This window comes from Lactuca sativa, chromosome 5, assembly GCF_002870075.4.
Source record: "Lactuca sativa cultivar Salinas chromosome 5, Lsat_Salinas_v11, whole genome shotgun sequence".
Taxonomy (NCBI): Eukaryota; Viridiplantae; Streptophyta; class Magnoliopsida; order Asterales; family Asteraceae; genus Lactuca; species Lactuca sativa.
In genome coordinates this window covers 257,174,519-257,201,409 of record NC_056627.2, presented here as the reverse complement: position 1 = coordinate 257,201,409, position 26,891 = coordinate 257,174,519, and the positions used below count along the sequence as shown (strand labels likewise).

General features: G+C 39.2%; 2 protein-coding genes across 2 annotated transcripts; both read right to left on the bottom strand.

The window, feature by feature from the left end:
• Nucleotides 1-439: 439 nt before the first annotated feature.
• LOC111887046 (uncharacterized) lies at nt 440-25,994 on the bottom strand. Its single transcript, XM_023883266.1, has 4 exons — nt 25,850-25,994; nt 1,410-1,465; nt 935-1,331; nt 440-741 (listed from the first exon to the last, which is right to left on the bottom strand). Exons 1-4 carry the CDS (start codon nt 25,992-25,994, stop codon nt 440-442), a joined length of 900 nt encoding a protein of 299 aa, XP_023739034.1.
• A 157-nt stretch (nt 25,995-26,151) lies between these two features.
• Nucleotides 26,152-26,583, bottom strand: LOC111887043 (uncharacterized). Its single transcript, XM_023883265.1, has one exon. The coding sequence runs from the start codon at nt 26,581-26,583 to the stop codon at nt 26,152-26,154; it is 432 nt and encodes a 143-aa protein (XP_023739033.1).
• Nucleotides 26,584-26,891: the final 308 nt, after the last annotated feature.

Here is a 26,891-nt window from a genome sequence, read left to right as displayed (position 1 = left end):
AAACATAGTAACTTCAAACAAAAAAGTAAATGTCAAAGCAAACAAGTACAACTTAATGTCAGACCATTGTTAAACATAACCACAGGTAACCATCAAATCTCCCTACTCATTAAGGTCTACCAGGTTTGCACTAATTTCTTCTTTCCCATCCTTGGTCTTAACCTTATTTGCAAGTTTCTTTTTTATGATTCTCTTAGATTCTTTTTCTTTTACCACCAATTTTTGGTCCACTACTTCCTTCATCAACTGTATTTGGTCCACAACTTCTTTCACCATCTTTACCTTGGCCTTTGTTTTCTTTTTGGTGACCTTTAGTTTTGTGGGCCTTTGAACCCTTGACCTTTCTACCTGTGGCCTTTGAACTTTAGGACCTTGTTATGCACTGCTTTTGACACGCACTACACAAGATTATTTTCCCTGCCTTAGACACAATGTGCCTTTATAGCTTTTCTAATACATCTATTCTTTTGTTTACCTTTGGTCTACCTGGAATTCTTCTCTTCAATGGTGATAAGAGTGGTATAAACTTAGTAGGTTGCCACATGTTGCTACCATTCATCCCACGTATTTGGTATTTGTAAGTGTTCTTGTAGAAGGCATCATACAATATTGGATCAACATAATTGGCTACATCTCTATTCAAATATGATATAGTAGCTTCTGAATGCACACATCCATACCCATTAAGTTTCCATACTCTACAAGTACAAGTCTTCTTGTCCAGGTCTACAACATATGATTCTGCCAGGTTTTTGGTTTCAAATTAGTTAAAGCCACTTGGTAAAACCTGCCAATACCTATTTGAGCCACCACATAAGTTTGTATGTAAGGTAGAGTAAGAAAGTAAATATTAGAAAGTACCTTTAAGCTCTTTTCAATTTATTTAGTAGGAGTGTAATTGATAGGCAAGGTTTGTAATTAGGCCATGAACTACCTGTCATCTTCAAATTGTATAGCCTCTCCATAACATATAATCTAATCTCCTCTAACATGGTGATGATTGGCTTTTTCCTTGCATCCCTGATGACACTGTTAAAGCTCTCAGATAATCCATTCTCCACGGCATCACACATCTTTCCTTCTTGAAAGAATGCTCTACTCCATGATTTGGGGTTTGTTTCCATAATGTAATCATATACTACAGGGTTAAGAACTTGAATCTCCTTCATGGAAGCATTGAATAAAGGCTTAGTGGATGCTTTGCTTGCCTTCCAAAACATGGTCTGATAGTGTACACCACTGAATCTTTTCCTAAAGTTGGCAACAATATGCCATGCACACTCCTTATGTTCAGCAATAGGAAGCACTTCTTTGACAGCCTTTAACAACCCCTATCAAATAACAGTGATATTTTAGACATAATGTAATCTAAATGTGAAATATATACAAGTTGAAAGTATAGGGCATACCTTATATTGATCCGACATCAATGATATACCAAAACCATCCTCCAGATGAAGGTCATCTTTTAGATTTTCCAAAAACCATTTCCAATTTTTTCTACACATACAACTGCCCATGCAATTGTTAATATGTGATTATTAGCATCCCTTCCTACAACACATATTAGCTCTCCTGAACATAAACCCTTTAAGAAACACCCATCTAAATTTATTACTATTCTACAGCTCCCTCTCCACCCTTGCTTTAGGCCATCAAAACAAATGTAAAAGTTGCTAAAATAAGTCTTACCATCTGGCATAACATTGACATCGATTTTGACTGTTGATCCATGATCTGATCTTCTTATATCCTTACCATATTGTTGGATTAGGTATCTAAGCCCATAACTATTTTGGTATGTACTTGACCCAATTATGAGAATGGTCCTTTTGGGTTGCCTTCGCCATAGCAACTGATAGGATGAACTAAAGAGAAAAATGATTAATTATGATTTATTAATATATTATATGAATAATATATTAAAAGAGAAATCATATTGTTTACTTAATATTAGTCAAGAATTAATAAGAATTAATTTGGTGGCTAAAAGATATTAATTAAATAAAAGGGACTGATATTGCAATTATATGATAGTTTCAATTAGGCTATGTATTCCTAATGGAAAGGGCATTGGAAGAAATCTATGGGAAGCCCATATGATTTTCGTCCAAGGGCTTTCTAGGGGAACTCCATGGGTTGCTTAAGGCCTAAGAAGAGAATTAGAGTTTCACCTGAAACCCTAGTAGCCCACAAAAATATATAAAGACCCCTAAGGCTCCCAAAAATGTGGCTAAGTGATCTCTAAGGGTTCTTGGACATTTTTGGTGCTTCTCCTCCCTCTCCTAAGTCATCTTGTTGCTCATGGTGTTTGTGACTCCATTAGAGGTGCAATATTAGAGGCACTAGGCTTTCAAAAGTCAAGATCAAGAGGAATTAAGATTGTTATTGCTACATAACAATCAAGGTAAGATCCAAACCCTTTTATTATGATAATATCGAATATTATATGCTAGATCCAGGGTTTATGAGCTTTGGATGATTATTGCATGTTCATTAGACAAACTAGATCCAAAGCTTTAGGGTCTGTATGTACACCATAGGATTGATGTAGTGCTAATAACCCATTAGTGGTATCAGAGCCTAGGCTATTTGTTTGATGTATTTGATGCTTACTTGTTCATTGCTTGCTTGAAAATTAAAATTTAGGCTTTCTGACTGGCAAAAACGTTGAGTCCATGAATGGAATCGACGAGTTTCATTGTGGACTCGACGAGTCCATGGATCCGTTGCAGGATTTTTCGATTTTCCTGTCATATTTTGTTGAGGATAATTGCCAAAACTCGTTTTTCTTGCCTAAATTTGATTTTTTAAGTTTGGAATGGTTATCATCATCAAAATTGATGGATTTGGTTAAATATGGATAATATAGGATTATTATTAGTCAAATATTTAACCTAGTAAGTTTGAAAAGTTTCAATTTACTCATTTAGGTTTTATAGTTTAAATTTGAACTCAAAAGTTTTAGTTTTGAAATTTAAATAGTTAAACTCTAATATTTTTGAAAGGTTTCAAAATTTGTCCTCAAGTTTTGTAATTTAAAATTTAAATTAAAAGGTATTAATTTTGAAATATTAAATTCTAAGACCGTAGTTTTTGAAAAGTTCAAATTTCACCATTATGGTTTTATTAAATTAATTAAGTGTATAATTAAAAAAGAGTTAATAAATCCATAATGATATAGTTTATATTTAATTAAATTACAAGGTATAATTTATTAAATTAGACCACATAGTATTTTAAAAGTGTAAAATACACCCTTATACTATATATAATTAAAAGTTTAATATTATATATATATATATATATATATATATATATATATATATATATATATATATATATATATATATATATATATATAAGTAAAATGTCAGTCTTACCGTTAGTAGGCCTCATTCACGAAGCTGGTCTATAAGGGTTGTTTAAGGAAGCGGCCTGTAAAATGACCGCCATTGGGTATCCACTCTTACCCACTACACTCTTGACTAGTGGAGAGTCGTTATCCGAACGAGTAGGATAGGATGCAACCTTCCATTATAAGTATAATGAAGTACAAAGTAACTAAACACTTTTATAAATTCCCAAATCTTAGTTACTTTAGGAAAAATGTGGAGTTGGTGCTAATCCATGAAATTGCACATTGCACCTTGTTGGTCGTTAGTGGAGCATGTGTAGTTAACCGACACACTGATTTGGGACTGACAAAGGATGGAAAAGGGTGACTCGATGTTTGTCATAGACCAATGGAGCGTGTGTGGTTAACCGACACATTGATTAGGTGATAGTGACATTGAGGGTACCAAGTATATTTGCATGGTTATCCACACCTTGTTTGTGATCCTCGGCATCCCAGTCGCAAACATGAAGGGCACAATCAAGATTTAAACATGCCATTGAAAAGTTCAATGAATCTCAAAAGATCTAGGAGTTTCAATTCATTTAAAACCAAATTTTCAATTTTCATTTTTGATGGTGGAAATTGGTAAATCGTCATTTACCTACCTTCAAATATTTTGCAATTTGGATTATGGCATCCCTCTTCCAAATTGTAGAATATTATGTTGGTTCCTAGCCTTGATATTTCATTTGGGCGTTATATCAAGGATTCCAATCAACTAACTTGAATTTTCTCCCATTTTGTAGATGTCAAAGTCTAAAAACTATGGTCTTCCTAAATCCGTTGGAACAAGTTTTCCTCATGAAGATGATATTCCACAATTCGATCGAGGAACTTGATATCATTCCACTCCCCCCACCTCCTCCTATTGTTTTCCCTGACCCATGTGTTCGAAGGCTTGAAAAGTTCAAGGTCACTCAAGCCCTATTGGCAATGAAACACGTAGATGGAAAGGTTGTATGTGCTCTTGTCTTGGATATGAAGTTACATATTGATAGATTGGGAATGTTGGGTGTCGATGTCTCAAGGAAGTTGGTTGTTGACTTGGTTCTTCTGTCACTTCTCGAATCATATAGTGAGATCATTAGAGAGTACTATAGACGACGACGTGACCCTCATTGATTTGACTTATTTGCTTATTGCTGCTGAATCAGCAATGATTTGGTGCACTGGACGAGCAAATTTGTCTGGAAAATCAATATCCCAACCTTCTATGGGCAATGGCAACATTGGAAGCCCATAAAAGTTTCTTCTACGCAAGAGAAACGCTGAGTCTGAGATAGTCCCATGTACCATTCCAGAAGAATCCATACGTTTTTACTGCCAAAAGAGGGGGCATTGGTTACGAAGTTGCCCAGACTACCTAAGAGATCTAAGAGATGGGAGAGTCAAGATGTATGACTTGATGGGTTTTAAGCAAAACATCAATCCTATGGTGTACATGCAAACCCTAATAGCTTTTGGATCTAGTTTGTCTAATGAACATGCAATTGAATATCCAAAGCTATAAAGCCTAGATCTAACATATAATAAACTGAATTAGGGTTTAGAGAATTACCTTTGATTGTTATATAGCAATAACAATCAATTCCTTGCTTTGATTGGCTTCATAAAGCTTAGTGCCTCAAGTGTTGCACCTCTAATGGAGTCACAAACACCACTAAGCAACTTAGATGAAGAGGAGAAGAGAGGAGGCTGCCCAAAACGTCTAGAAACCCTAATCTAGGAGTTCACCACGTTTTTGGGGCCATAAGGTTGTCCTTTATATACTTAGGCAATTAGGGTTATCAAGCTAGTAAACCCTAATTTGACTGTTTAAGCCCTAAGCAACCCATGGACCATTCCAAAAGGCTCTTGGGCGATTTCTTTATGGATCTCCATATATAATTCGTCCATTGCCATCTAATGGATCCTTAGCCCAACTTTGTAATTATCTTATAATTATAATATCAGTCCCCTTAGTTTAATTAATCTCTTTTAGCCACAAAATTAATTATCAATTAATTCTTGACTAATATTAATTAAACAATATGATTTCTCTTTTAATATATTATTCTCATAATATATTAATAAATCATATTTAAACCTTTCTCTCCTTAATTCATCCTACATATTGCTATGGTGAAGGCAACCCAAAAGGACCATGCTCATAAACAGGTCAAGTACATACCAAAATAGTTATGGACTTAGACACTAATCCAACATGACTCTGCTTCAGGTAAAATCCACTATCTAACTCTATTAGGTTTCCTATTTTATATTCTGAATATGTGATGTGATAAGATTACATTTTGATGTTTTTTAGGATCGAAGAAATGAAAGGAAGCTTAAAGGAAGAAGTGAGCTGAGTCTGATCGCGAAGAAATGGATTTCGATCGCATGATTTGATGATTGGATCTTTGAGCCGCTGCTTAGAGTTATGATAGATTGCTTAGGAATATGAGATGGCATAGTTTTCATTTGAATTTGCATTATAAGGATAACTTTTCCACACCTTTTATAAATAAAATAAATTTTGAGTTTTGTCTTATTTATATCTCCTTGCAATGTCATTTGTGGAAATTGATGCTTGTGTGTTTCTATTATAAGCAATATTAAGTGGATGTGATTCTTGGTTATGTTATTTATAGTAGTGTCATAATTTTTCTAAGTAAGGAAAGATTCCCATCGCCCAAATTTCAATTGGACAGATGCTTGGTGTAACACCGTGATTTCCAAAATCAAAATTTTCATTTAAATAATCAATTTAATATTAAAACACTTGTTTTAAAATCTTATTCTTATTCGAATTACAAACATAGTTCCATTTCCATTTGAATAGACAACCAGGATCCTCCAAATTACAACTCTTTCCTCGGTGTGTACAATCGAACCGTTGCCATCCCGCGTTACTGTAAGAACCTGAAACCACGTAACATAAACAACGTAAGCACGAAGCTTAGTGAGTTCCCCAATATACCTTACGCACATACGCCTTCCGGCCCGGACCTTTTGGTCCACATAACATATCGCCTTCCGGCCCGGACCTCTCGGTCCATATAACATATCGCCTTCCGGCCCGGACCTCTCGGTCCACATAACATATCGCCTTCCGGCCAGGACCTCTCGGTCCACATAACATATCAACATAACACATGTAACATAACGCACATAACACATAAGTCATACATCATACCGTTCTTTCTGTCACATAAAGTCTCGCCTCCCGGCCCGCATAAGCATACATCGCATATAAGCATACATCACATATAAAGCATCGACCTCTCTAGTCATAGCATAAATATAACACATACGACCTTCCGGTCTCACAGTCAACCCTTCCGGGTAAAGTATAGTGAGAAGACTCACCTCGCGGACACTGGAAGATAGCAACTCCGGAAATCTCTTGCACTTGATCCTCCGAGCTACAAGCTCCCTGAAACAACATACATCCCTTAATAATACTTCTATCTCCCACGTTAACCAACCCTAAGAATCACACCAGCCAACTCTGGTCAACAGTCCAATGCCAGCTCGACTGGACTCGGCGAGTTCCCAGGCGACTCGGCGAGTCTGGTCGTCCTTCAATCCTCTACGAGTCCCCTTCTACTCGTCGAGTATCCTCTTTGACTCGACGAGTTACTCCTGGAAGAATCGCGGGGCCACCCCGACTCTACTCGCCGAGTCTGAAGAACCAACTCGGCGAGTCCCAGTGAATCTTCAAGCTACTCGCCGAGTCTGATCATCCGACTCGGCGAGTCCACGCCATGCAGTCGATCCAACTGCTTCCTGAGATACGTATATTCCCGAAAAACACACCAATGGGACTTCTGGACCTCTAATCACCCTATTACTAGGGTGGAAACCTTTGTATAACAACATAATACTCCATCAAATCTCCAAATGGGTTTCATAAACCCTAATTCCATAACACATCAACATAGCAGAGGATAATTCGAAATATTACCTGAATAACACCCTCTCTGTGTCTCCAAACCTCAGAACTCAATCCTCTTGATATTCCTTGGGCCAAAACTCTTCTTCTTCTTGCTTAACAAATTCTTCAAGGTCAATAATGGCCTTCAAGTTTTGCTCCAAATGCCACAGTCGTCTAGGGTTCTCCACAATCGGCCAAAAGACGTGAAATGACGACATACAACCCTTAAATACGACCCAATACGAAACGGCTAGGGTTTCTGCTGAACAGCGTCGACTCGCCGAGTCCATACCTGGACTCGTCGAGTCCAGTCGCGAACCCGCGACCAAATCTGCGACCCTACTCGGCGAGTCTGGCTCCAACTCGCCGAGTCTCCCCTTTAAAACACCCCAAAATGCAATTTAACAATACTTGAGATTTTGGGCTGTTACAATTCTCCCCCACTAGAATTAGACTTCGCCCTCGAAGTCTCACTCTGAAAATAGCTCCGGATGCTGCTCCCGCATCACACGTTTCGGCTTCCCTAAACACTTCCGATATCTTCCGAGGTCGCTACTGAACCAATACCAGAGGTACCTCCTTGTTCCTCAGAATCTTGATCTTCCAACCTCCGACGGCCACTGGCCTCCCGACGCAACACAGGCTCGCATCCACCTAATCGTTCTTTAGTAGAACCACTGCTGACTCATCCGCTATACACCTATTCAACTGCGACACATACCAGTGTCATGGATCCGACCCAATTCCGTTGACAGCTCTAAACGATAGGCGACCCTTACTACCTTCGCACCTCCACGAAAAGACCCAACACACCGGGCCCCCCATTTACCCCTCTTCCTACATCGAAGCACCCCGACAGAAATACGAAGTCGCTGACCTGAATCACTTTCCTGTTAACTCTAAACGATCACTACTCTCCTTAACCTGCTGAGTCTGCTCTGTCGACTGAAGCCCAAACTCTGTACTGTCCATCTCTCTCTGAAATCGGAAATTACCCAAGATGCACTCTGCTCCAAATCCCAACGATCACTCAACCCATAAGGATTAGGAAATCCTGAACCACCGGATCCCCTATCCAAAGCCCACTTTGCCCATTCCGGACCAACTGAGAGATCCATTCTCCCTCGCAGATCAACTCTCACAAGTTCCCTCTTGCCATCACATACACATATTGAACTAATCCCAACACCCGCAGGTTGAAAACCCGATACACTGATAATATCCTCGAACATCTCCCCAGATGAACCACCACATCCACCCTACACTCTAATCAGATCCACACTGAGAACTTAAAACTTTCCCTCTCCATGCATCCCTTCTGAGCCTCAACAGACATCCCAACCGGATGAGTTCCTATTCCACTGCCGCGAACACGATGCTCAACCATACTCGAAATACTTTAACCATAACCCTGCTCTGCAGCTTTCACTTTCGTGAACTTGCACCCCCTTCGGAGTTACATACCCTCCTCTTTTCCTTTTCCACGGAACTCTCTTGAACATAACGCCACTCCAACCGGTTCCACGGTGCTCGCCCCAAGCGACACCACCCTTTTTGCGTAACTGCTATTCACATACTCTGGTTCTCATTGCAGGGACTCTCAATCCCATGCACTCTCTCCACTCATCAAAATCACTGCCTCCGTTAAACAAGATCAACAACCCAGGGCCAGACCTTCCTATGCAATCACACTGCAACATACGTGATCCGCAAATCTCAAACTAATCCAGCAATACCAACAGAGTCTCCAGTATGACTGGACCGACTCTCATAACACATACTAGCCACTCGAGGCTATATCTCTGTGGGTCCGTACACCCAACTCTGCGAACCCTCAGGTTCTAACTCTGGGAACCTTCCGGTTCCAGCTCTAGAAACATGCACAACATAATCCCGTGGGATTAATGCAGTACAACCATCACGTACCCCAAACGTACCAATACTCTGATCGCAAACTTCCGGTTACTTACTCAAGCTCGATCCCGACCTCCTCTCAGGCCTCCACAATCAAATGCCCTAGGTCTGTATCTCGCCCTGCATATCCAACACTCGCTCTCGTCGGCCTATACTTTGCGCTGACAAACACTGCTGAATCCCGGCAGCTAAGCACCCTCACATACTTATCGATCTCCCGGAGAATTTTCTAATTCTCCCCCACTAAGACACTGACTAACTGCCACCGATCGTCATTAACGACCTCTCAGAACAATCCTGCACAAGGAGAACATTTACCCACTGACTGCTTCCCACAAGCGTAAGCAACCCTCAGCAAAAACACATCTCCTCCCTGATCAATCCGCTCAAAAGAATCCGATCTTCCAATTATCCACTCCACAACTGCAGATGCTACCCGTCATTCAACCCAGTGCCGCACCTCCACTATCAACCCTCACGAACGATGACCAACGGAATTCCCAAGCAATAACCCATAACCAAACGCACAATCTGCCAAAGGTTGAATATCGCATCGAAAACCGCACAAAGTTACCGGCACTAACACACCAGACTGTAACCATACCCAACCATCAGGGAACAACGAATGCCAAAACGAAACCTGAAGCACCAATCCATAACCATGCCAATCCCGCGAAACAACGAATACCGCATCGAATCCACGCCAGACACCAGCACAAACAATACGCCACAATCAACGCAAGCTACTCAAGACATCAAGAGAGCATCATCCCCGCAGCTGCCTCCGGCACTGCTCCGTCTCCCTCTGCCGCAAGCCGATAAGCACGACCCTGAGCTCTTGGGCCCTACTCCATCCTGTCCTCCTCCTGAACTCCTCAAGGTGGCCGGTGCTAGAGCCTGCACCGATCCTGCAAAAGCTGTGGACAGTTGACCCTCAAATGTCCAACCTGCCGACACTGTTAACAAATCCTGGAATCCCGAATTGGCACTGACTGCCGACAATCCCGTGCACCATGCCCCTCCTTTCCGCACTTGCGGCATGCACCACTGGGCCAACAAGCTCCGGTGCCATCCCCCTCACACTTCCCACAAATGTGACCGCTCCGATCCCCCCTTTCTAACATCTACGGTCATGGACCGTTTCGACGCCGACTGCGACTGCATCGGGGCCTGCCTCATCACACGCTACTGCAACTCAACCTCTAACTCACGCCACATGGCGGCCTCCTGCGATACCAACACGGTCTCGCGTCTCTGCGCAGACACGAACTGTCTGATACTCCCCCTCTTGAGCATACTCGGATTTCGGGACATCTGTGCCTGCTCCGAAGCGAACTCAGGGCAAAACATCGCCCTCTCAATAAACATCTCGGTGCTCTCAGTCACCGACTCCAAATCCTGCTTCAGCTCATGGAATTCCCGAGCCAATCTTTCCTTTTCATCTCGCGGAACATAGCGAGTACTGAACATCCCTCTGAATTGATCCCATAAAACCGCAACCCTCTGCGCATCGGAAAATGACCTCGTGGTCAACCTCCACCAATCCTTCGTCCCGAGCCTCAATAGGTTCAGAGTACACCCCACCCTCTGATCGGCAGAGCATAAACTCGTGGAGAAACACCCCTCCATGTCTGATAACCATCTCATAGCAACAATCGAGTCCTGAACTCCATCGAATGTGGGAGGCTTCGCATAATAGAAGTCCCGATACCGAAAACCCCGACTAGCCTCTTTTCTTTGCCGATACTACAGCCGCTGTAACCGCCGCGGCAGCCGTCTCTGCGAAAGCCGCATATCGCTCATCAAACTACTTCAATCATAGTGGTCCTGGTCGACCCAAATAATTCTGGCGACTCAGCCCGCAACAATGCTGCAACCTCATCACGCAGGATCTCGCGAATCCTCGCATCCCGCTCGCTCGTGCTCGTCCGATCGATAACCGGATAACAAGATAGCCACAAGCATCATCCACTACGAATCATGGTACTCATCCCATGACATCCTTCCTCAACATGCTTCGGTGTATGGTACCTGAACCATAGCACCATTCCTCAACCTACTCCAATGTATAGCACTCGAACCACAACATCTATCTCCATCTGCTCCGATGTATGGTGCCCTGACCATAACATCACTCTGTATCCGCTCCGAAATATGGTATCCGAACCATAACATCACCCCTCAATCTGTTCCTTAGGACCTTCAGAATGCTCCCTGTATCAAGTATGGGTCCTCTGCTTTCAGTAGTACGGGCCCATACTACCTGCCACATCTACCCATACTTCCACACGGACCATCCCAGAGTTCCTAAGTAGCTGATCAACCTGCTCTTTTCACCAATCCCATCTTGCATGCTCGCTCCCCAGCGAAATCCTCTACTCTACCCGCGCACCCATCTTGGCTAGGTTTAATCTCTAGCCCTTTCCGCCGTCCTCCCACTTCTTTGCCATCAGCTGCTGAAGAGCTCCTAATGATGCCAAACATCTACCTCCTGAGTATCGTCATACTCACTTAGTAGCTGTCTCCCATCATCGAGAACTCCACAAAGCACGAAGCAAGCAGCATTCGAGCATCGAAGCATACATAGGACTCCTTAGCTGTGGTAGCTCCACCTTCTCGGCTCATCCTCGGAAGTACCTCTGTACCCCGTAGCTTTACCCCTTGAGCGTCCTAACTAGATGCTCTCGCTCATCACATACACACAAAAGCATAACGCACATATAACGGCAAACCCTAGACTAAGGCATCACAAATCAGGCCACTCTAGTCCTAAGATATGAAATACCTAGTCTGTCTCTTGCATGCAATAATGTCTCGTAAAGTGCATAATAGATATTTCATAATACAAAGTAAGAGTATTTTGGGAAATCACCGTTTGGCTCTGGCTGATTGTACACACTGCTCTTTCTTGCTTTCTCTTTGAACTCTTATTCACTTTTAGGAAACCATTTATTTGGAAAACTTTTTCTTACTTCCTCAGTTTGAGTCCAGATTTACCCGTAGGCGCGTCCGAATCCCTCAAACCAAGGCTCTGATACCAATTTGTAACACCGTGATTTCCAAAATCAAAATTTTCATTTAAATAATCAATTTAATATTAAAACACTTGTTTTAAAATCTTATTCTTATTCGAATTACAAACATAGTTCCATTTCCATTTGAATAGACAACCAGGATCCTCCAAATTACAACTCTTTCCTCGGTGTGTACAATCGAACCGTTGCCATCCCGCGTTACTGTAAGAACCTGAAACCACGTAACATAAACAACGTAAGCACGAAGCTTAGTGAGTTCCCCAATATACCTTACGCACATACGCCTTCCGGCCCGGACCTTTTGGTCCACATAACATATCGCCTTCCGGCCCGGACCTCTCGGTCCATATAACATATCGCCTTCCGGCCCGGACCTCTCGGTCCACATAACATATCGCCTTCCGGCCAGGACCTCTCGGTCCACATAACATATCAACATAACACATGTAACATAACGCACATAACACATAAGTCATACATCATACCGTTCTTTCTGTCACATAAAGTCTCGCCTCCCGGCCCGCATAAGCATACATCGCATATAAGCATACATCACATATAAAGCATCGACCTCTCTAGTCATAGCATAAATATAACACATACGACCTTCCGGTCTCACAGTCAACCCTTCCGGGTAAAGTATAGTGAGAAGACTCACCTCGCGGACACTGGAAGATAGCAACTCCGGAAATCTCTTGCACTTGATCCTCCGAGCTACAAGCTCCCTGAAACAACATACATCCCTTAATAATACTTCTATCTCCCACGTTAACCAACCCTAAGAATCACACCAGCCAACTCTGGTCAACAGTCCAATGCCAGCTCGACTGGACTCGGCGAGTTCCCAGGCGACTCGGCGAGTCTGGTCGTCCTTCAATCCTCTACGAGTCCCCTTCTACTCGTCGAGTATCCTCTTTGACTCGACGAGTTACTCCTGGAAGAATCGCGGGGCCACCCCGACTCTACTCGCCGAGTCTGAAGAACCAACTCGGCGAGTCCCAGTGAATCTTCAAGCTACTCGCCGAGTCTGATCATCCGACTCGGCGAGTCCACGCCATACAGTCGATCCAACTGCTTCCTGAGATACGTATATTCCCGAAAAACACACCAATGGGACTTCTGGACCTCTAATCACCCTATTACTAGGGTGGAAACCTTTGTATAACAACATAATACTCCATCAAATCTCCAAATGGGTTTCATAAACCCTAATTCCATAACACATCAACATAGCAGAGGATAATTCGAAATATTACCTGAATAACACCCTCTCTGTGTCTCCAAACCTCAGAACTCAATCCTCTTGATATTCCTTGGGCCAAAACTCTTCTTCTTCTTGCTTAACAAATTCTTCAAGGTCAATAATGGCCTTCAAGTTTTGCTCCAAATGCCACAGTCGTCTAGGGTTCTCCACAATCGGCCAAAAGACGTGAAATGACGACATACAACCCTTAAATACGACCCAATACGAAACGGCTAGGGTTTCTGCTGAACAGCGTCGACTCGCCGAGTCCATACCTGGACTCGTCGAGTCCAGTCGCGAACCCGCGACCAAATCTGCGACCCTACTCGGCGAGTCTGGCTCCAACTCGCCGAGTCTCCCCTTTAAAACACCCCAAAATGCAATTTAACAATACTTGAGATTTTGGGCTGTTACACTTGGAATCACATGATTTGAATCATGTGATGTATGGAAATCTCGGTACTTGACAAATTAAGACTAATTCCTTACTCACACAAGTATGTGAGTTAAGTGAAGGACTAAAGGATCTAGTACGCAATGTTGTGCACTGGTCAAGTCCACCACAAATGACAATAAGATTATTCGTCATGATTTACTAAAAGTCTAGTAAATGTGGTTATGCTTACAAGATTAAGTATAATTCTGAATCATTGAAAAGTTTCAATGAATGGCAGAATGAATAATCAATTAGGCAGAAAGATAAAAGTTTCTCCAATCTGAAAAGAGGGGAGAGTACTTGAGTATCATGTTTTATGATCGTCTCATTGATTGTGAAGCCATGTCACAATTGATCCTCTAAGGGCACCTTAGTGCACTAGTATGGCTAAGAAGAGGAATCAAAAATTGTTGAAATGGTTAAATCAAAAGGATGAGTCATACTTCGTTCCAAAATCAAGTCTTAGAGTGATACTCCTAGATTGTGACTTAAGTGACACATCTTAAGAAGTTCTAAAATAATCATCAAATGTGAAGTATTTTTTTTTACTCTTGCCTGTTTGAAATTGGTAAATTGTGATGTCTTGGATAAGACAAAGACCAACTGATACCAATTGTGTGTAGTGTGTGTCTTGATAAGAATCCACACTAACTCTTGAATATTTGTTTGTCAAGAAATGTTTCTTGACAAGAGAATCTTATATATCAAGAGGATAGTGGGAGTCTAAATGATCTTGAAAAGGTTCAAGAACTAATCAAGAGAAAAACTATTAGACACTAGCACATGACTTGAGGTTTGTAACCTATCGTGCTGACATGTTCTTGTTTCTGTGTTGTTACAGTAAAGTTACTTATGTACATGAGTTCTACGAGTTCTCAATAAACTACATAAAGGCAAGCACCTTGTTCAATGAAAGTACATTGACTAGTATAGGTGAGCTGCTAAATAACTTGGAAGCAGTTGTGGGACCCTTGATGGCAAGAAATTAAGAGTGAACAAGTTATGTCCATAAGAGTTTGGATTTGTCACAAACATTATCTTATGATTATGGTTATGACAAATTCACATGGATAAGAGCACATACACCAAAAAATCTAAGTGTCATAAGGTTTCTCTCCTTCATGAAAATGATTATGAGGAAACGCTTTCGCTAGGAAGATTTTAAGGAGTTAGATGTTGTGTAAATTGCATTATCAGATTCGATTATGATTACGGTATCCCTCTTCATAGTTTGAATTGTGAGATTTGGCAATTAGTTTAAACATTTAAGACTTATTGCTATAAGTGCTGAAATTATTAAGACTCACACAAGGTTGTAAAAATCGTTTGACGTTAGCTAGTCGGCGGACTAGGGTTAACGGATTAATCGGCTAGGCAGAGATTAATCTGGGGATTAATCGAGGACCATTAATTGTTAATTTGTTGAATTTTAAATAATTAAATATGAATAATATCATATAAAAGTTCATAAATACCACTAATATCATAACAAAATACGTTATTATGATTAATAAAAGACTAATCATACCTTAAATAGTTTCTATTGAGATATAACTTCTTCAAAGTGTTAAAATTTTATCGAGTTCTACTGTTTCACTCATTGTGTATGCAGGGATTAATCGCTAGGCGCCCTCTAATCGGTTGAGTAGCGCCTAGGGATTAATCGGGACCTAGTCGGGATTTTTACAACATTGGACTCACATATAAGCTATCTAAGGAAAGGTGTATGAGGTTGAAAAGCTTAGATAAATGCTTATCGAAGCATATCGTATTAGAAATATGAACTTTGGAAGTCAATAAGTATTGCTTTCTAGAAGTCCAAATGTTTTCTGAATATGTGTCAAAGCTAGTCGGAGCATAAATGTTATGCTGGTGTGGATATAATTATCATGTTAGTGGGAGCATGATTATTATTTTTAGTGTTGCATGCTAGCAATATTAATTGTAGAAAACAAAAGTTTCACTTTGCAAAGTTGTAGGGGTTGAAAAGTTGTTTTGTTATATAAGGGAGAGAATATTATACTTTGTTTCAAAATATAAAAGCTTGGATCGAGAAATTTTAATCAAATTTAGTCAAAGGACATATATGAATTTTCTTTGAAAAGATTCTGCTTAAAAGGATTCTATATATGGCAATATTATAGCAAGGAACTGATAAAGTATCACGTTTTTCATCCCATACGCTTTGGGTATCAGATCGATTGAATATGTTGTAATATTCGACCGTTCTAAAATTTTCCAAATGCCTAGGGCATTAAGAGGGAAAAGGGATTAGAACCGGTTTGACTAAAATAATTGAACAACTATCAATGACAATCTAAGGTTCGCTAAGGATTGGTCGTTTGGGTGCAGTTGGAAGTATAGTAATGAATGGACCATATCGACATTATTGTAAATAGATAAGACTCTATTCACAATAAGTTGTCATACGGCAAATATGGAAATGTTTCCATATTGGGAGCTGGACGTTAAGAATTTATGTCTAGATTAGAAACTTTTATGCAAGAAGGATGTTCAAAGGAATATACTTTGAATGTGAGACTTCACATATATGGAATTGTCTTGTAACAATCCCACATAGAGCACTTTGTAATTTCATTCGCAAAGTCTTGGTGACTTTTGTGCAATAAGATTACAAAAGGATAATTGCATAGAATGTTAGAATCTAACATATTCTAGTAATGGTGATAATTTTATGTTCTTACACTAACGATACGGATTAGTAGTTGTGAAATGAGTATCATTGGAAATGTTTTTCAATAGATCTATTTCACAAAGTATGGACCATAGGAAAACAGACTATGCATACTTGGAGCATATGACAACTATTGTTATAATTCAAGTAATAAGTTGATTATCCGAAATATTATACAATGAATAATGTGTAATCAATATGGTGACTAAACAAAATGAGTTTTATTTATGCTCAAAAGTGTGGCGCCATATTGGATTCGATTATTATTATGTTTCACTTTGCATGTTTTGACTTCCAGAATAACTAGGTTATTCAAACCATCCACAGTCGATAAATACTTTGGAAGTAGGTATTGAAGCTAGACTATCATGAATCCGTCTGTAGATTGTCTAAAGTATGGATGGTCAACAGATGCAACAATATGAAATAAAACACTAGAATTGTGTAAAACATGAAAGAGAAATTAAAAATACATATGGATGGTCTACATCTGCATCTAATAATACATATGGATGGTCTCCTGTCAAAATCTTCATGTAAATATGGAAGAACTTTATCAAAATATGATTGTTACATAAAGATAAAACACACAACCATCAGGTAATTTTGATTGAGCTTAAAGCTTTAAAACAAAAAGGAAAATTAGAACATACCTAAAGGGTCTACTTAAAACATTCGATTTTACTCTTTTTCTTCAAAACATAAATTAGAAAGAAAATGTCTTTCCTTGGGGCCATGTAGCCTTAATGTTTTTTCACTATTGTCATTTTCCAAAAAACTTTCTTCACCATCATCCTCTTCAAGTCTACCATTGTCATGTTTTGTTTATGTTTCTTCCTACCAAAACATACATAGAAATACTAATGAAACCCAAGTATACAAAATTAAAACGAATTTTGAAAACCTTACCATTTTCTCCAGCAAATGACATATTTCCCCCCTGCATCAAACACCAACACAATTATATGTAATCAAAAGTTCGAGGGTTTAATGTTTAAAGGGTAATAATATTCTCTTTCATGCTTCTCATATGCTAATAATTGTTTCACATTTTAAAAGTGAGAACCAAATGTTTTATTAATTGGAGTCTTGTTATCAAACAAAAAAGGCATCAAAACAATATTATGCATGATCTAACGAAACGAAAACCAGATCTAACGATATTATGCATGATCTAATGAAACGAAAACTAGATCTGGTAATTAGTTGATTACCTCCATTTGATTTGATGACCTAGAAACATCATCAGTGCTGTCATGGCTATTTATTCCTTGTTTATGTCCATTTAGTTCATGATCAATGTGACGCCTCTATGAAATGGTTTTTATGTAAAGGTCAAATGATTCAACAACTTTAAGCCCCTCACGAAATAAAGTCGGAGGTTTCAATGAATTAAAAGTATAATTAGTGTCAAAAATGCACAAATTATCGCATATATAAGAAAAAATGGACATTTGATTGTTGAAGCCCCTCACGAAAGAAATTCCTGGTTTTATAAAATCTATTTAACGATTTTGATTATTATGTAATATCGGCCTTTGACATTTGATTGTTGAAGAGTGACAACTTTCATGTCATTTCTCCAAATCTTTTAACCTTCAATAGGAGAAAAATAATGAAAACCTTTTTGAGAAATCCCTATTTAACCATCTTGATTTTGTTAGTGTTTAAAGACAAAGTAGAAGAAAGAAGAAAGTTTAAATCATGATACTTACTTGGACTTTGCGGTAAAAAGGAACAAGTTGGATAAGGAAGTTAGGTGTCGATAATGATTCTACGGATGATTAAAAGAAACCCAAAATCATAACATTATGAAATCATGTTTGGTGTCACATGTCAGTATCATAATGTAAAGATGGTTTTACTTAAATTCAATGAATAATTATAACAACTTACCTTTATTCAGTAAAACCTCAATAGTTCCTTTATAGAGGCTATATCCAAGAGCTTATGATCAAATTGGGAGATGGATCCAACCCATGACCTTTTGGTAAGTTTCTCTTACTAACCTTCAGGACTTGGGTTTGGTTATCAAAAATATCAAATATCAAAAAATTTGAAGAACTAAGAAATAATCACTAAAAAATAAAAAATAGAATTTACCTCAAAAGATTTCGATTTGTGGTTCGTGGAAGACTCTTGGTAAATATTTCAACATACTGAGAAAAAGATGACACATGTAAGACTCGTATGTGACTGGAGGCAACCTTGTCTCAAATAAAATGAAAATCGATCTCAATATGCTTTGTTTGTTGATGTTGAACCAGGTTAGCATACATGTACACTACGCTCACATTGTCAAAATAAACAATGCTAGCCCGATGTGGAGAGTAGTGTAGTTCAAGAAGAAAATTGTGAACCCAACAAGTTTCTGCAACAGCATTGGCAACACCTCGATACTCTGCTTCTGCACTAGATCGAGAGACGGTATTTTGACGTTTTTGATGATAAACTCAACAAGTTGTGTCCCAATAAGTGTAAAATCCTTTTTCGAAAAGTCCTTATTTCAGTATTTTGGACAATAAATGGATCAAGTGAAGGCCTTGGGTTTCAAGGAATTGGGTTTAGACCCCATTGGATGTGGATAATATTGGTTATGTAACCCAAACTCTTAGTTTGTGTTTTAGAGTCATAGGGTAAAATGGGAAAAACAATGTTTCAGACTTCTTTCATGAATTAAGAGTTTTAGTTCGGTATGTGTCGGGTCAAAAGTAATTAGATAGGATTATGGGGCTCTTCAATACATTTCCGTGCATATAAGGAACGTCGAAAAAAAAGTTGAAACAAAGAAGTTATGGTTGTTTAAAGTTAAGCTAGAAAAGAAAGTATGGAAGTACATTGGTCGTACACTGGGTAGTATGATGTGCGTACTAGGCTGAAGGGATGCATTTTTAGGGTGTTATGTTGGGTGTAACTTTTGGTATATTAGGCGTACCGCCACAATGTTAAAACCCTAATTCCATAGTTTTAAGCCCTATTTAATGTCTCTAACCCTTTAGGAGTGCCTCCTATCATGAACCTCCACTCTCCTGAGCCTCTAACTCGAAACCCTAGCCTCCTCTAACTTATTTTGATCCTTGGCATCATTTATGAGCTTAATTCTCCATTAGAAGGTGAGATCTTGAAGAACAAGGTAGTGGCAATGTGTATGGAAGAAGGATTCAAGCATAGATCTACCAAAATTACATCATTTTTGGACCTTTACATGTAAAAAGATTCAAACGTGCTCATTATTTTCATAGATCTTTTAAATTTTCATAGTTGTCACTTTAGTGCATAAAGTTAATATCTTGAAAGTTTGTGACCTTGTTATTGGTAAAGTTGGAAACTTTATCCATCTAAACATCATACTAATTCAAATTTGAAGGTTGGAGACTTAGAATCAATGTATTAAGTTGAGAAAGACGCAGTTTTGGTCACTTTGAGACTTAAACTAAATCTTGGTTGTTAGGACTATCCTAATGGATAAAGTTGGAAACTTTATCCATTATGAAGCTATTAGGAACCATAAAAATGTGATCTTGGTTCTTCTATCCCATCCATACAAGAGTTATGATGTCTTAATGGATTATTAAATTAGGGTTTTAGCTTTTGGACTTTTACTAGCCATGGAAAGTCCTAAAGGTGGAAACTTTATGACTTAGAACGATGTTTTGGGTCTAGATCTGAATTTTGATGAAAGGTCTTTAAGGAATAAGCAATTAATAAGAAGATTTGGACCTAAGCGGAGTACATTGGGGGTACCAAATGGTACATTGCACATACGAGGTTAGAGTCCCATGTTTTTGGCTAAGTCTCTACTACGCTCTACATAGAGACTAAGTACGTGGGGCATACTCGGTCAGTTTTACCTTCTTTGAATTTTTTGGCAAACTTTGACCTTTGACCAAGGGTTTGACCAAGTTGACTTACGGGTATTTTGGGTATTTTGAGTAGTAGTTTGAGTTTAGGTCACTGTTTTTTGTACATGTGACCTGTAGAGTTAGCATTTGAGGCAGTGTTCTTTTCTTCTATTTTTTCAGATTGCAAGGTGAGTTTTCCTCACTGTACTTGTGGATCAAAGGCATCAATTTTGGCCGAGTATATTATGTATTCTGGTTTAGAATGTTGCTATGTTGTAGTGATCTGTTAAGATCTGCATGTTTATCTGTTTGTTGGTATGTGGTTTATCCATTATACATGTCGATGTAGTGTGGTTGGGTTGATACTGTATTGCTTTATGCTACCAATCAACAAACTCAGGCAATCCAACCAGAAGGTTGTGGGTTAGGGGTAATCTAACCGGGAGGTTGTGGACCCAGTATGCAATATGTATAGAAATCTAACTAGAAGGTTGTGGGCTAGGGGTAATCCAACTGGGAGGATGTGGACCTAGTATGCAATATTTATGGCAATCCAATCAGAAGGTTGTGAACCAGGGGCAATCCAATAGGAAGGTTGTGGCCCAGGGGTAATCCAACCGGGAGGTTGTGGACCTAGTATGTATTATTTGTATATGTTCTATTGTGTGGTATTTGGGGAAACTCACTAAGCTTTGGCTTACAGTTTAAGTTTTATGTTTCAAGTACGTCATATGATTAGGGCAATGCGAAGGCTTAGGATACTCTGATTTGCGAAATGAATTTTGGAAACTAAGTTTTGTAAACATTTATGCTTTATGGTTTGGTTTTGAAAAGTGAAAATTTTACCTTGATTTTCGAGATGTTACAAGTTGGTATCGGAGCCTTGGTTTGAGAGAATTAGATGAGCATTCGTGTGAGTCCAGACTCAAATTAAGGATCTGTAAAAAATTTCTAAATTGTTTTTAAAGGTAACCAAAGAAGGATGAGATGTGTACGATTAGCCAAAAAAAGAAAGTGTACCTCAAGATACCCACACTGTTAAGGCTTATGATGATTATTATAGAACTGTATGCTAGTTATAGGTTAGGAATCTTTAAGAATTGCATGATAGAATTTCCTTAATTATGATGCCTTATTTCCTATAGATATTTTATGCTCAAATGTTTTTTGTTTGATGTTTACTAGGACCCTTTCAAGTGTTAATTAACTACTAAATGAATACGTTAAATCACATACTATAAAGGTTAAATAATCTTGGAGTGGAGGATTTGACTCTATTGCGCAACTCTTGTTTGAGTCCATATGTTGTAGGGTTGAGTCTGTTTATATAATATTATTTAAGTTATGTTGCATGTGATTGTATTCACGAAGTAGTTAACTGAAGCTAATGTGTGTCTTTAGTTGATGGCAGGGTAATGTGTGTATAGTACTCATGGTGAGTTGTTTAGCTTTGGTAGTATCATTATGAGGAGGTAACTTAGAGGATTCGGGATGATTCTTGAGGAAAGCATTGATAAGTGTGGAAGGTAGTAATGGGCCCATACTACTGGAAGCATAGGATCAATACTCGAATCGAGGGAAGTCACGAGGATTCTTAGGAGCTGGTTGAGGGTAGATGACATTGTTGGTACCATGATTTGTGATGGTGTTTTTATATCTATCGATCTTTTGGTTATGGTTGTTTAGGCTGAGGATGAGTTTGGTGATTGTTTGAGCTGTAGTGGCTATATCAGTTTGGGTTTGAATGATGCATACCTAGGTGAGTTAGTTGATTTTGAGGTCTCGAGGGCCTTACTCGATAGTAGTGCCAGTTGAGTCACGGGACTAAAGAATGAAGAAATTGTTATGATCGGCTCGAGGATTCTAGCCGGAGGTTGAGTGATTGGCTAATAGATTGGAATGTAGCTATCTTCAATAGAAGCTATGTTCTTCCAGTTTCCGTGTTCAGAGGAGAGAGAGAGAGAGAGAGAGAGAGAGAGAGAGCATACATGTGATTTTATAGTTCGTATGTAGACCCAACATGGGGGTATATGGCTATAGTTTTTGGCGGCAGTATGGCGGTGTTGGAATACATAAGAGGATCCTTGTGGTATGGTTGCTTTGAGGTGAGGAAAAGGGTATGCTTCTTGGGATATAGGCAGGTCAGGTGCTACCTGATGGTTTCAGGCGATCAGGGAAGTGAATGGAGAGCGACAACTTTTGTTGTATCTGACATATCCCGACTACGAGAATGATGCCTTTTTATATTTATGAATGATTCTTGCGATGAATTGATTGTTGGGGTTTGCAGGCGAGGAGTGTAGTGATCCATTTCTTTTTTCTAAATTCTCAGTTGTGCATCTGCATGGAATTCTTGATGTTAGAGGTATCCATGATTGGGGAGTTCCCGAGGTCTCCATCTGATATTTGGAATCTCTTTGAGTTTTCTTGGTATTTATCTAGATGATCATCTTGCATTGTATTATATATCCCGAGCATCAGGAATGTTATGCATCTAGGTAAGCCAGTTTGATTTTTGGTCTGTTTGCAACGTCAGTTGGTGGTGGTTCGAACCCTAAGTGGGGGAGAGCTGGATATTCTGTTTTGAGGACCAGCGATTTGTTCGAGTTATGGTTTCAAAAGAATGGGACATAAGGATTTTCATTTTGGTTATGCGAGACTTTGGTTCAGGTTTTGGTCAAGATGCGGTGCAGAGCAAGTTTCCATCAGATGTATGTGCTAAGGAATGCAAGAGTCGTCTTCGCGGAAAGAAGCTATTGGACAAGGAGATCGTTGTAGCTAGGGGATCCTTTGGGAATGTCGATGAATACGTCAAGAGGCGGTTGGGTCGCTCAGGCTGAGTATCGATTGTTAAAGGGATTTGCCCGCTTGTTGTATAGATTGATATCTATAGTCTAGGTTGGGTAGTTTTTGATCAATCGATCAGTTTCAGAGTGTGGTATGTTTAGTCCCTCATGGGATTTGTCTAGTAGTGTATTGGATCAATGAATTAGTTGTCAATGTACTCTCGATCTTTGGTCTTTTCATTCTTTTTCAATAGTAGAGGTTCTTTGGAAGTTTAGAGTTGTATCAGTTAGAGTTTAATGGTGCGTAAACCTATTGTCAAAATTTGTACATTGTATATTTTGGTTTCTGGGTATGGGTACCCTCAATGGTTGGTTGTGAAATTATTATTTTTAGTAGGATCGAGTTTGGCAGATGTTCTTGGTTATTTGAAGTTCCGATATCGGGGCAACATTGTGGAGTTCTTCAGGTTTGGCTTGGGATCTGTGCAAAATCCAATTTTGGCATGTCTTGTCGGTAGGGTTTGTATATGGATTGATCTGACTAGATTTTGACAGCATTTCTAATGGATTTGGAAGATTTATCGAGCTATTTTCATATTGGTGGGATCTATTTGGTTTCAATCAAGGTGTGAGATCATAGTCTTCAGCCATTCTAAGGATGTTTTTGTTAGCGGTTGAGGTTCATCATTTCGGTTACATCTAATGATACTACACCCAGTGGGTAAGGGTTGTGAGGAAGAAGGAGTGTAGTAGATCTAGGGTTGGTTATGTGTTTTCCCTTGGGGTTATGTGTAGGTTAAATAAGGAGGCGTGATAACATGTGGCTCGAGTTGTTGGCATGGAGTGGAGGTATTTGAAGGAATTTACTTAGAGATAGGAGTTATCGGCAATGAAGGTGCAAGAGAGTTGAGGATGTAAGAGTGGTAGGGTTGGGTTCCGATGAGCGAAGAATGGTGATGGATGGAATCTCATCGAAAATAGAGTGATGAGTAAGTGGGGAGGTTTTGTGAGGAACACCTCCCTTAAATGACTTTGATTGATAGGTGAAGATTGTATGGAATTGCTAGATTCAAGAAAAGAGTATGATGGTGCGGCATTTGGGGTCATTAATCCAAATGGGAAAACGGTTTCGTCAAAGACTACATGAAGAGGTATGATAATTTCTTGAATATCCAAATTGAGACATTTATAACATTTTGTGATTGGAAGGATACCCAAGAAAAACATATGGTGTAGATCTTGGTGAATGTTTATGAGGGGTAACAATATGAGGAATGCAAAGACATCTAAAAACGCAAAGGTGAGAGTATGATTGTTGTTTTTGAAAGAGTTTATGGTATGGAGAGTCATTTTGGATAGTAGTTGTAGGAAGGATATTGAGTAAGTGGGTGGCCATGTGAAGAGCTTCAACCCAATAAGTTGGAGGCAGATGAGCCTGAAACAAAATACTATGAATGACATTATTAATGGTGAGAAACATGCGTTCGTATTTACCATTTTTTGAGATGTGTAAGGACACGAAAAACACATTTGAATTCCATTTTAATAGCACAATTGATGAACAGGATGGTTGTCATATTCACCCCCGTTGTCGCATTGAAAGATTTTAACGTCAATTTAAAATTGATTTTTGACAAATGAACAAAAGTGCATTAATTTAGAAAACACTTCATATTTGGGACGTAAGGTATATACCTACAAAAATGAGGAAACCCATCCAAAAAATGTCATAATATTTAATACCACTAATACTCTCAATCGGAGAGGTCCAAACATCATAGTGCACGATTTCAAATGGAAAATGAGGAACATAATTTCAAAAACTAAATGGCAACTTAACATGTTTCCCAAGTTGACAAGCATGACGTAAGATAGAGTCTTTATAGAAAAAAAAAGAATTAGAATGGTTATCAACTAGTTGTTTGTGTGAAGATCAGGGTAATCAAGACGCTGATGCCAAATGGACTGAGCAACAGAAGCAAAAAACTTGATGAGTAGGAGTGGTGATGGGATAAAGGTCATTGGTGCTGTCACATCGCATTAGAGTTTGTTTTGTCTGATAGTCTATAACATGAAAACCAAACGGGTCAAATTCAATAGAGCGCATATTTTGACGAGTAAATTGACGAACTAAAATGAGATTTTTAATTATATGACGTGTAGTCAAAACATTTTAAAGATTAAGGCTGCATTAAGGGGTGTAACAGGTATGGTTGACCCATCACCAACTAAAACCGACGATAAATAATTACTATTATTATCTAAAAAAAGCTTGAGTATACCTGCATCGGAATGAAGATGGGACATAGTGCATGTGTTCATGTATCATCCGCTTTGTCCTGGGTTGTTTAATGTCATAGAGTTCAACATTTGCGGGATTGTGGTAGCCTCGGCAGGGACGTTAATAGGCCATTGGGTTGAGAAACTTGAAAAACTTGTTGTGGTGGAGTTGGGATGCTGTTAGAGTGCTGAAAAACTGATGACCCACTTGTTGTTGGACATGCTGTTGTTGTGGCCCATTATGAGGTGTTGGTAAAAGGCTTTGTTGTTGCGATGGACCAATATCATATGGTACCTAATACCAGCCAAAAACTCAAGCACCCCCACCTCGTTGAAAATTGTTGACAATGTGGATTTGTCTTCCGCCACCTTGAAAATTACCACCACTATCGCCATGACTTGTGGAGTTGTTCCTTCCTCCAATTCGACCTCCTCCACAGCCTCCATGCTGATTGCGGCCCCCTTTACCACCACGACAGCCTCCTCGAAAGTTGTAGTTGTTTTTGTAGTTGTTATTGTGAGTCTCGTTAGTGGCAATAATAGTCGGCGATGACAGGTTGTCGGAGTGATTTTGAGTCGACAATTGGGCTTAATTTTGTTTTATCTAGAGTTTTTCTTTTGTAAGGATTGATTGAGTATCCCAAAACGTAGAAAGAGGATGTCGAAGGCTGATGGATGTTGCAATATATCGAAATTTTGGAGGTAACCCATTTAGAGTGTATGCTACAAGATTTGCCCCTAGTACTTTAGCATCCATGTTATCAAGAAAGTCTGCAAGATTTTTGATACGATTGCAGTATTCGGTAATAGTAAAATTACCCATAGTTATGTTACGGAGTTCATTATCTATCTGGATAATTTTGTTGACTTTGTTATCTTGAAAAACCTTCTCGATGTTTCGCCAAACTTCATATGTAATAACCTTTTTCTTAAAGATCATTTGAAGAAGAGACGTGGAGAGAGTAGAATGCAACCATGGCTTGACAATGGAATCCAATCTATCCCATTCACTCACTATTATCAGAAGAAGTAACATGTTTTTTTTCTGGAGGATCTAAGTGATTGACAACTACCTAGCCTATACAGTGAGTCTCAAATAACTCCCGCCATATGTCATAATTCATCTTGTTCGGATCGAGAACCAATGGAACAACATGTTTGATTTTATCGTCGTAGATAGGGGTGTCAAAAAAACCCGAACCCGATTAACCCGACTCGACCCGAACCCGAATAAAGTAATTAGGGTCGGGTTTAATAGGGTCAGAACTCTTAATCGGGTTAACCCGAATTATTATTAGGATCGGGTTTAGGGTTGATTTTTTCAAAACAATTCGGGTTTCGGGT

Excerpts from the sequence above, each read along its gene's own strand:
- LOC111887043 (XM_023883265.1), bottom strand. The coding sequence starts at position 26,583 with ATGTTACTTCTTCTGATAATAGTGAGTGAATGGGATAGATTGGATTCC.
- LOC111887046 (XM_023883266.1), bottom strand. The coding sequence starts at position 25,994 with ATGGAGGCTGTGGAGGAGGTCGAATTGGAGGAAGGAACAACTCCACAA. Across the intron at positions 1,332-1,409 it reads TGATGTCGGATCAATATAAG|GGGTTGTTAAAGGCTGTCAA; the intron begins GTATGCCCTATA and ends GTTATTTGATAG. Across the intron at positions 742-934 it reads ATACAATTTGAAGATGACAG|AATCATATGTTGTAGACCTG; the intron begins GTAGTTCATGGC and ends AAAACCTGGCAG.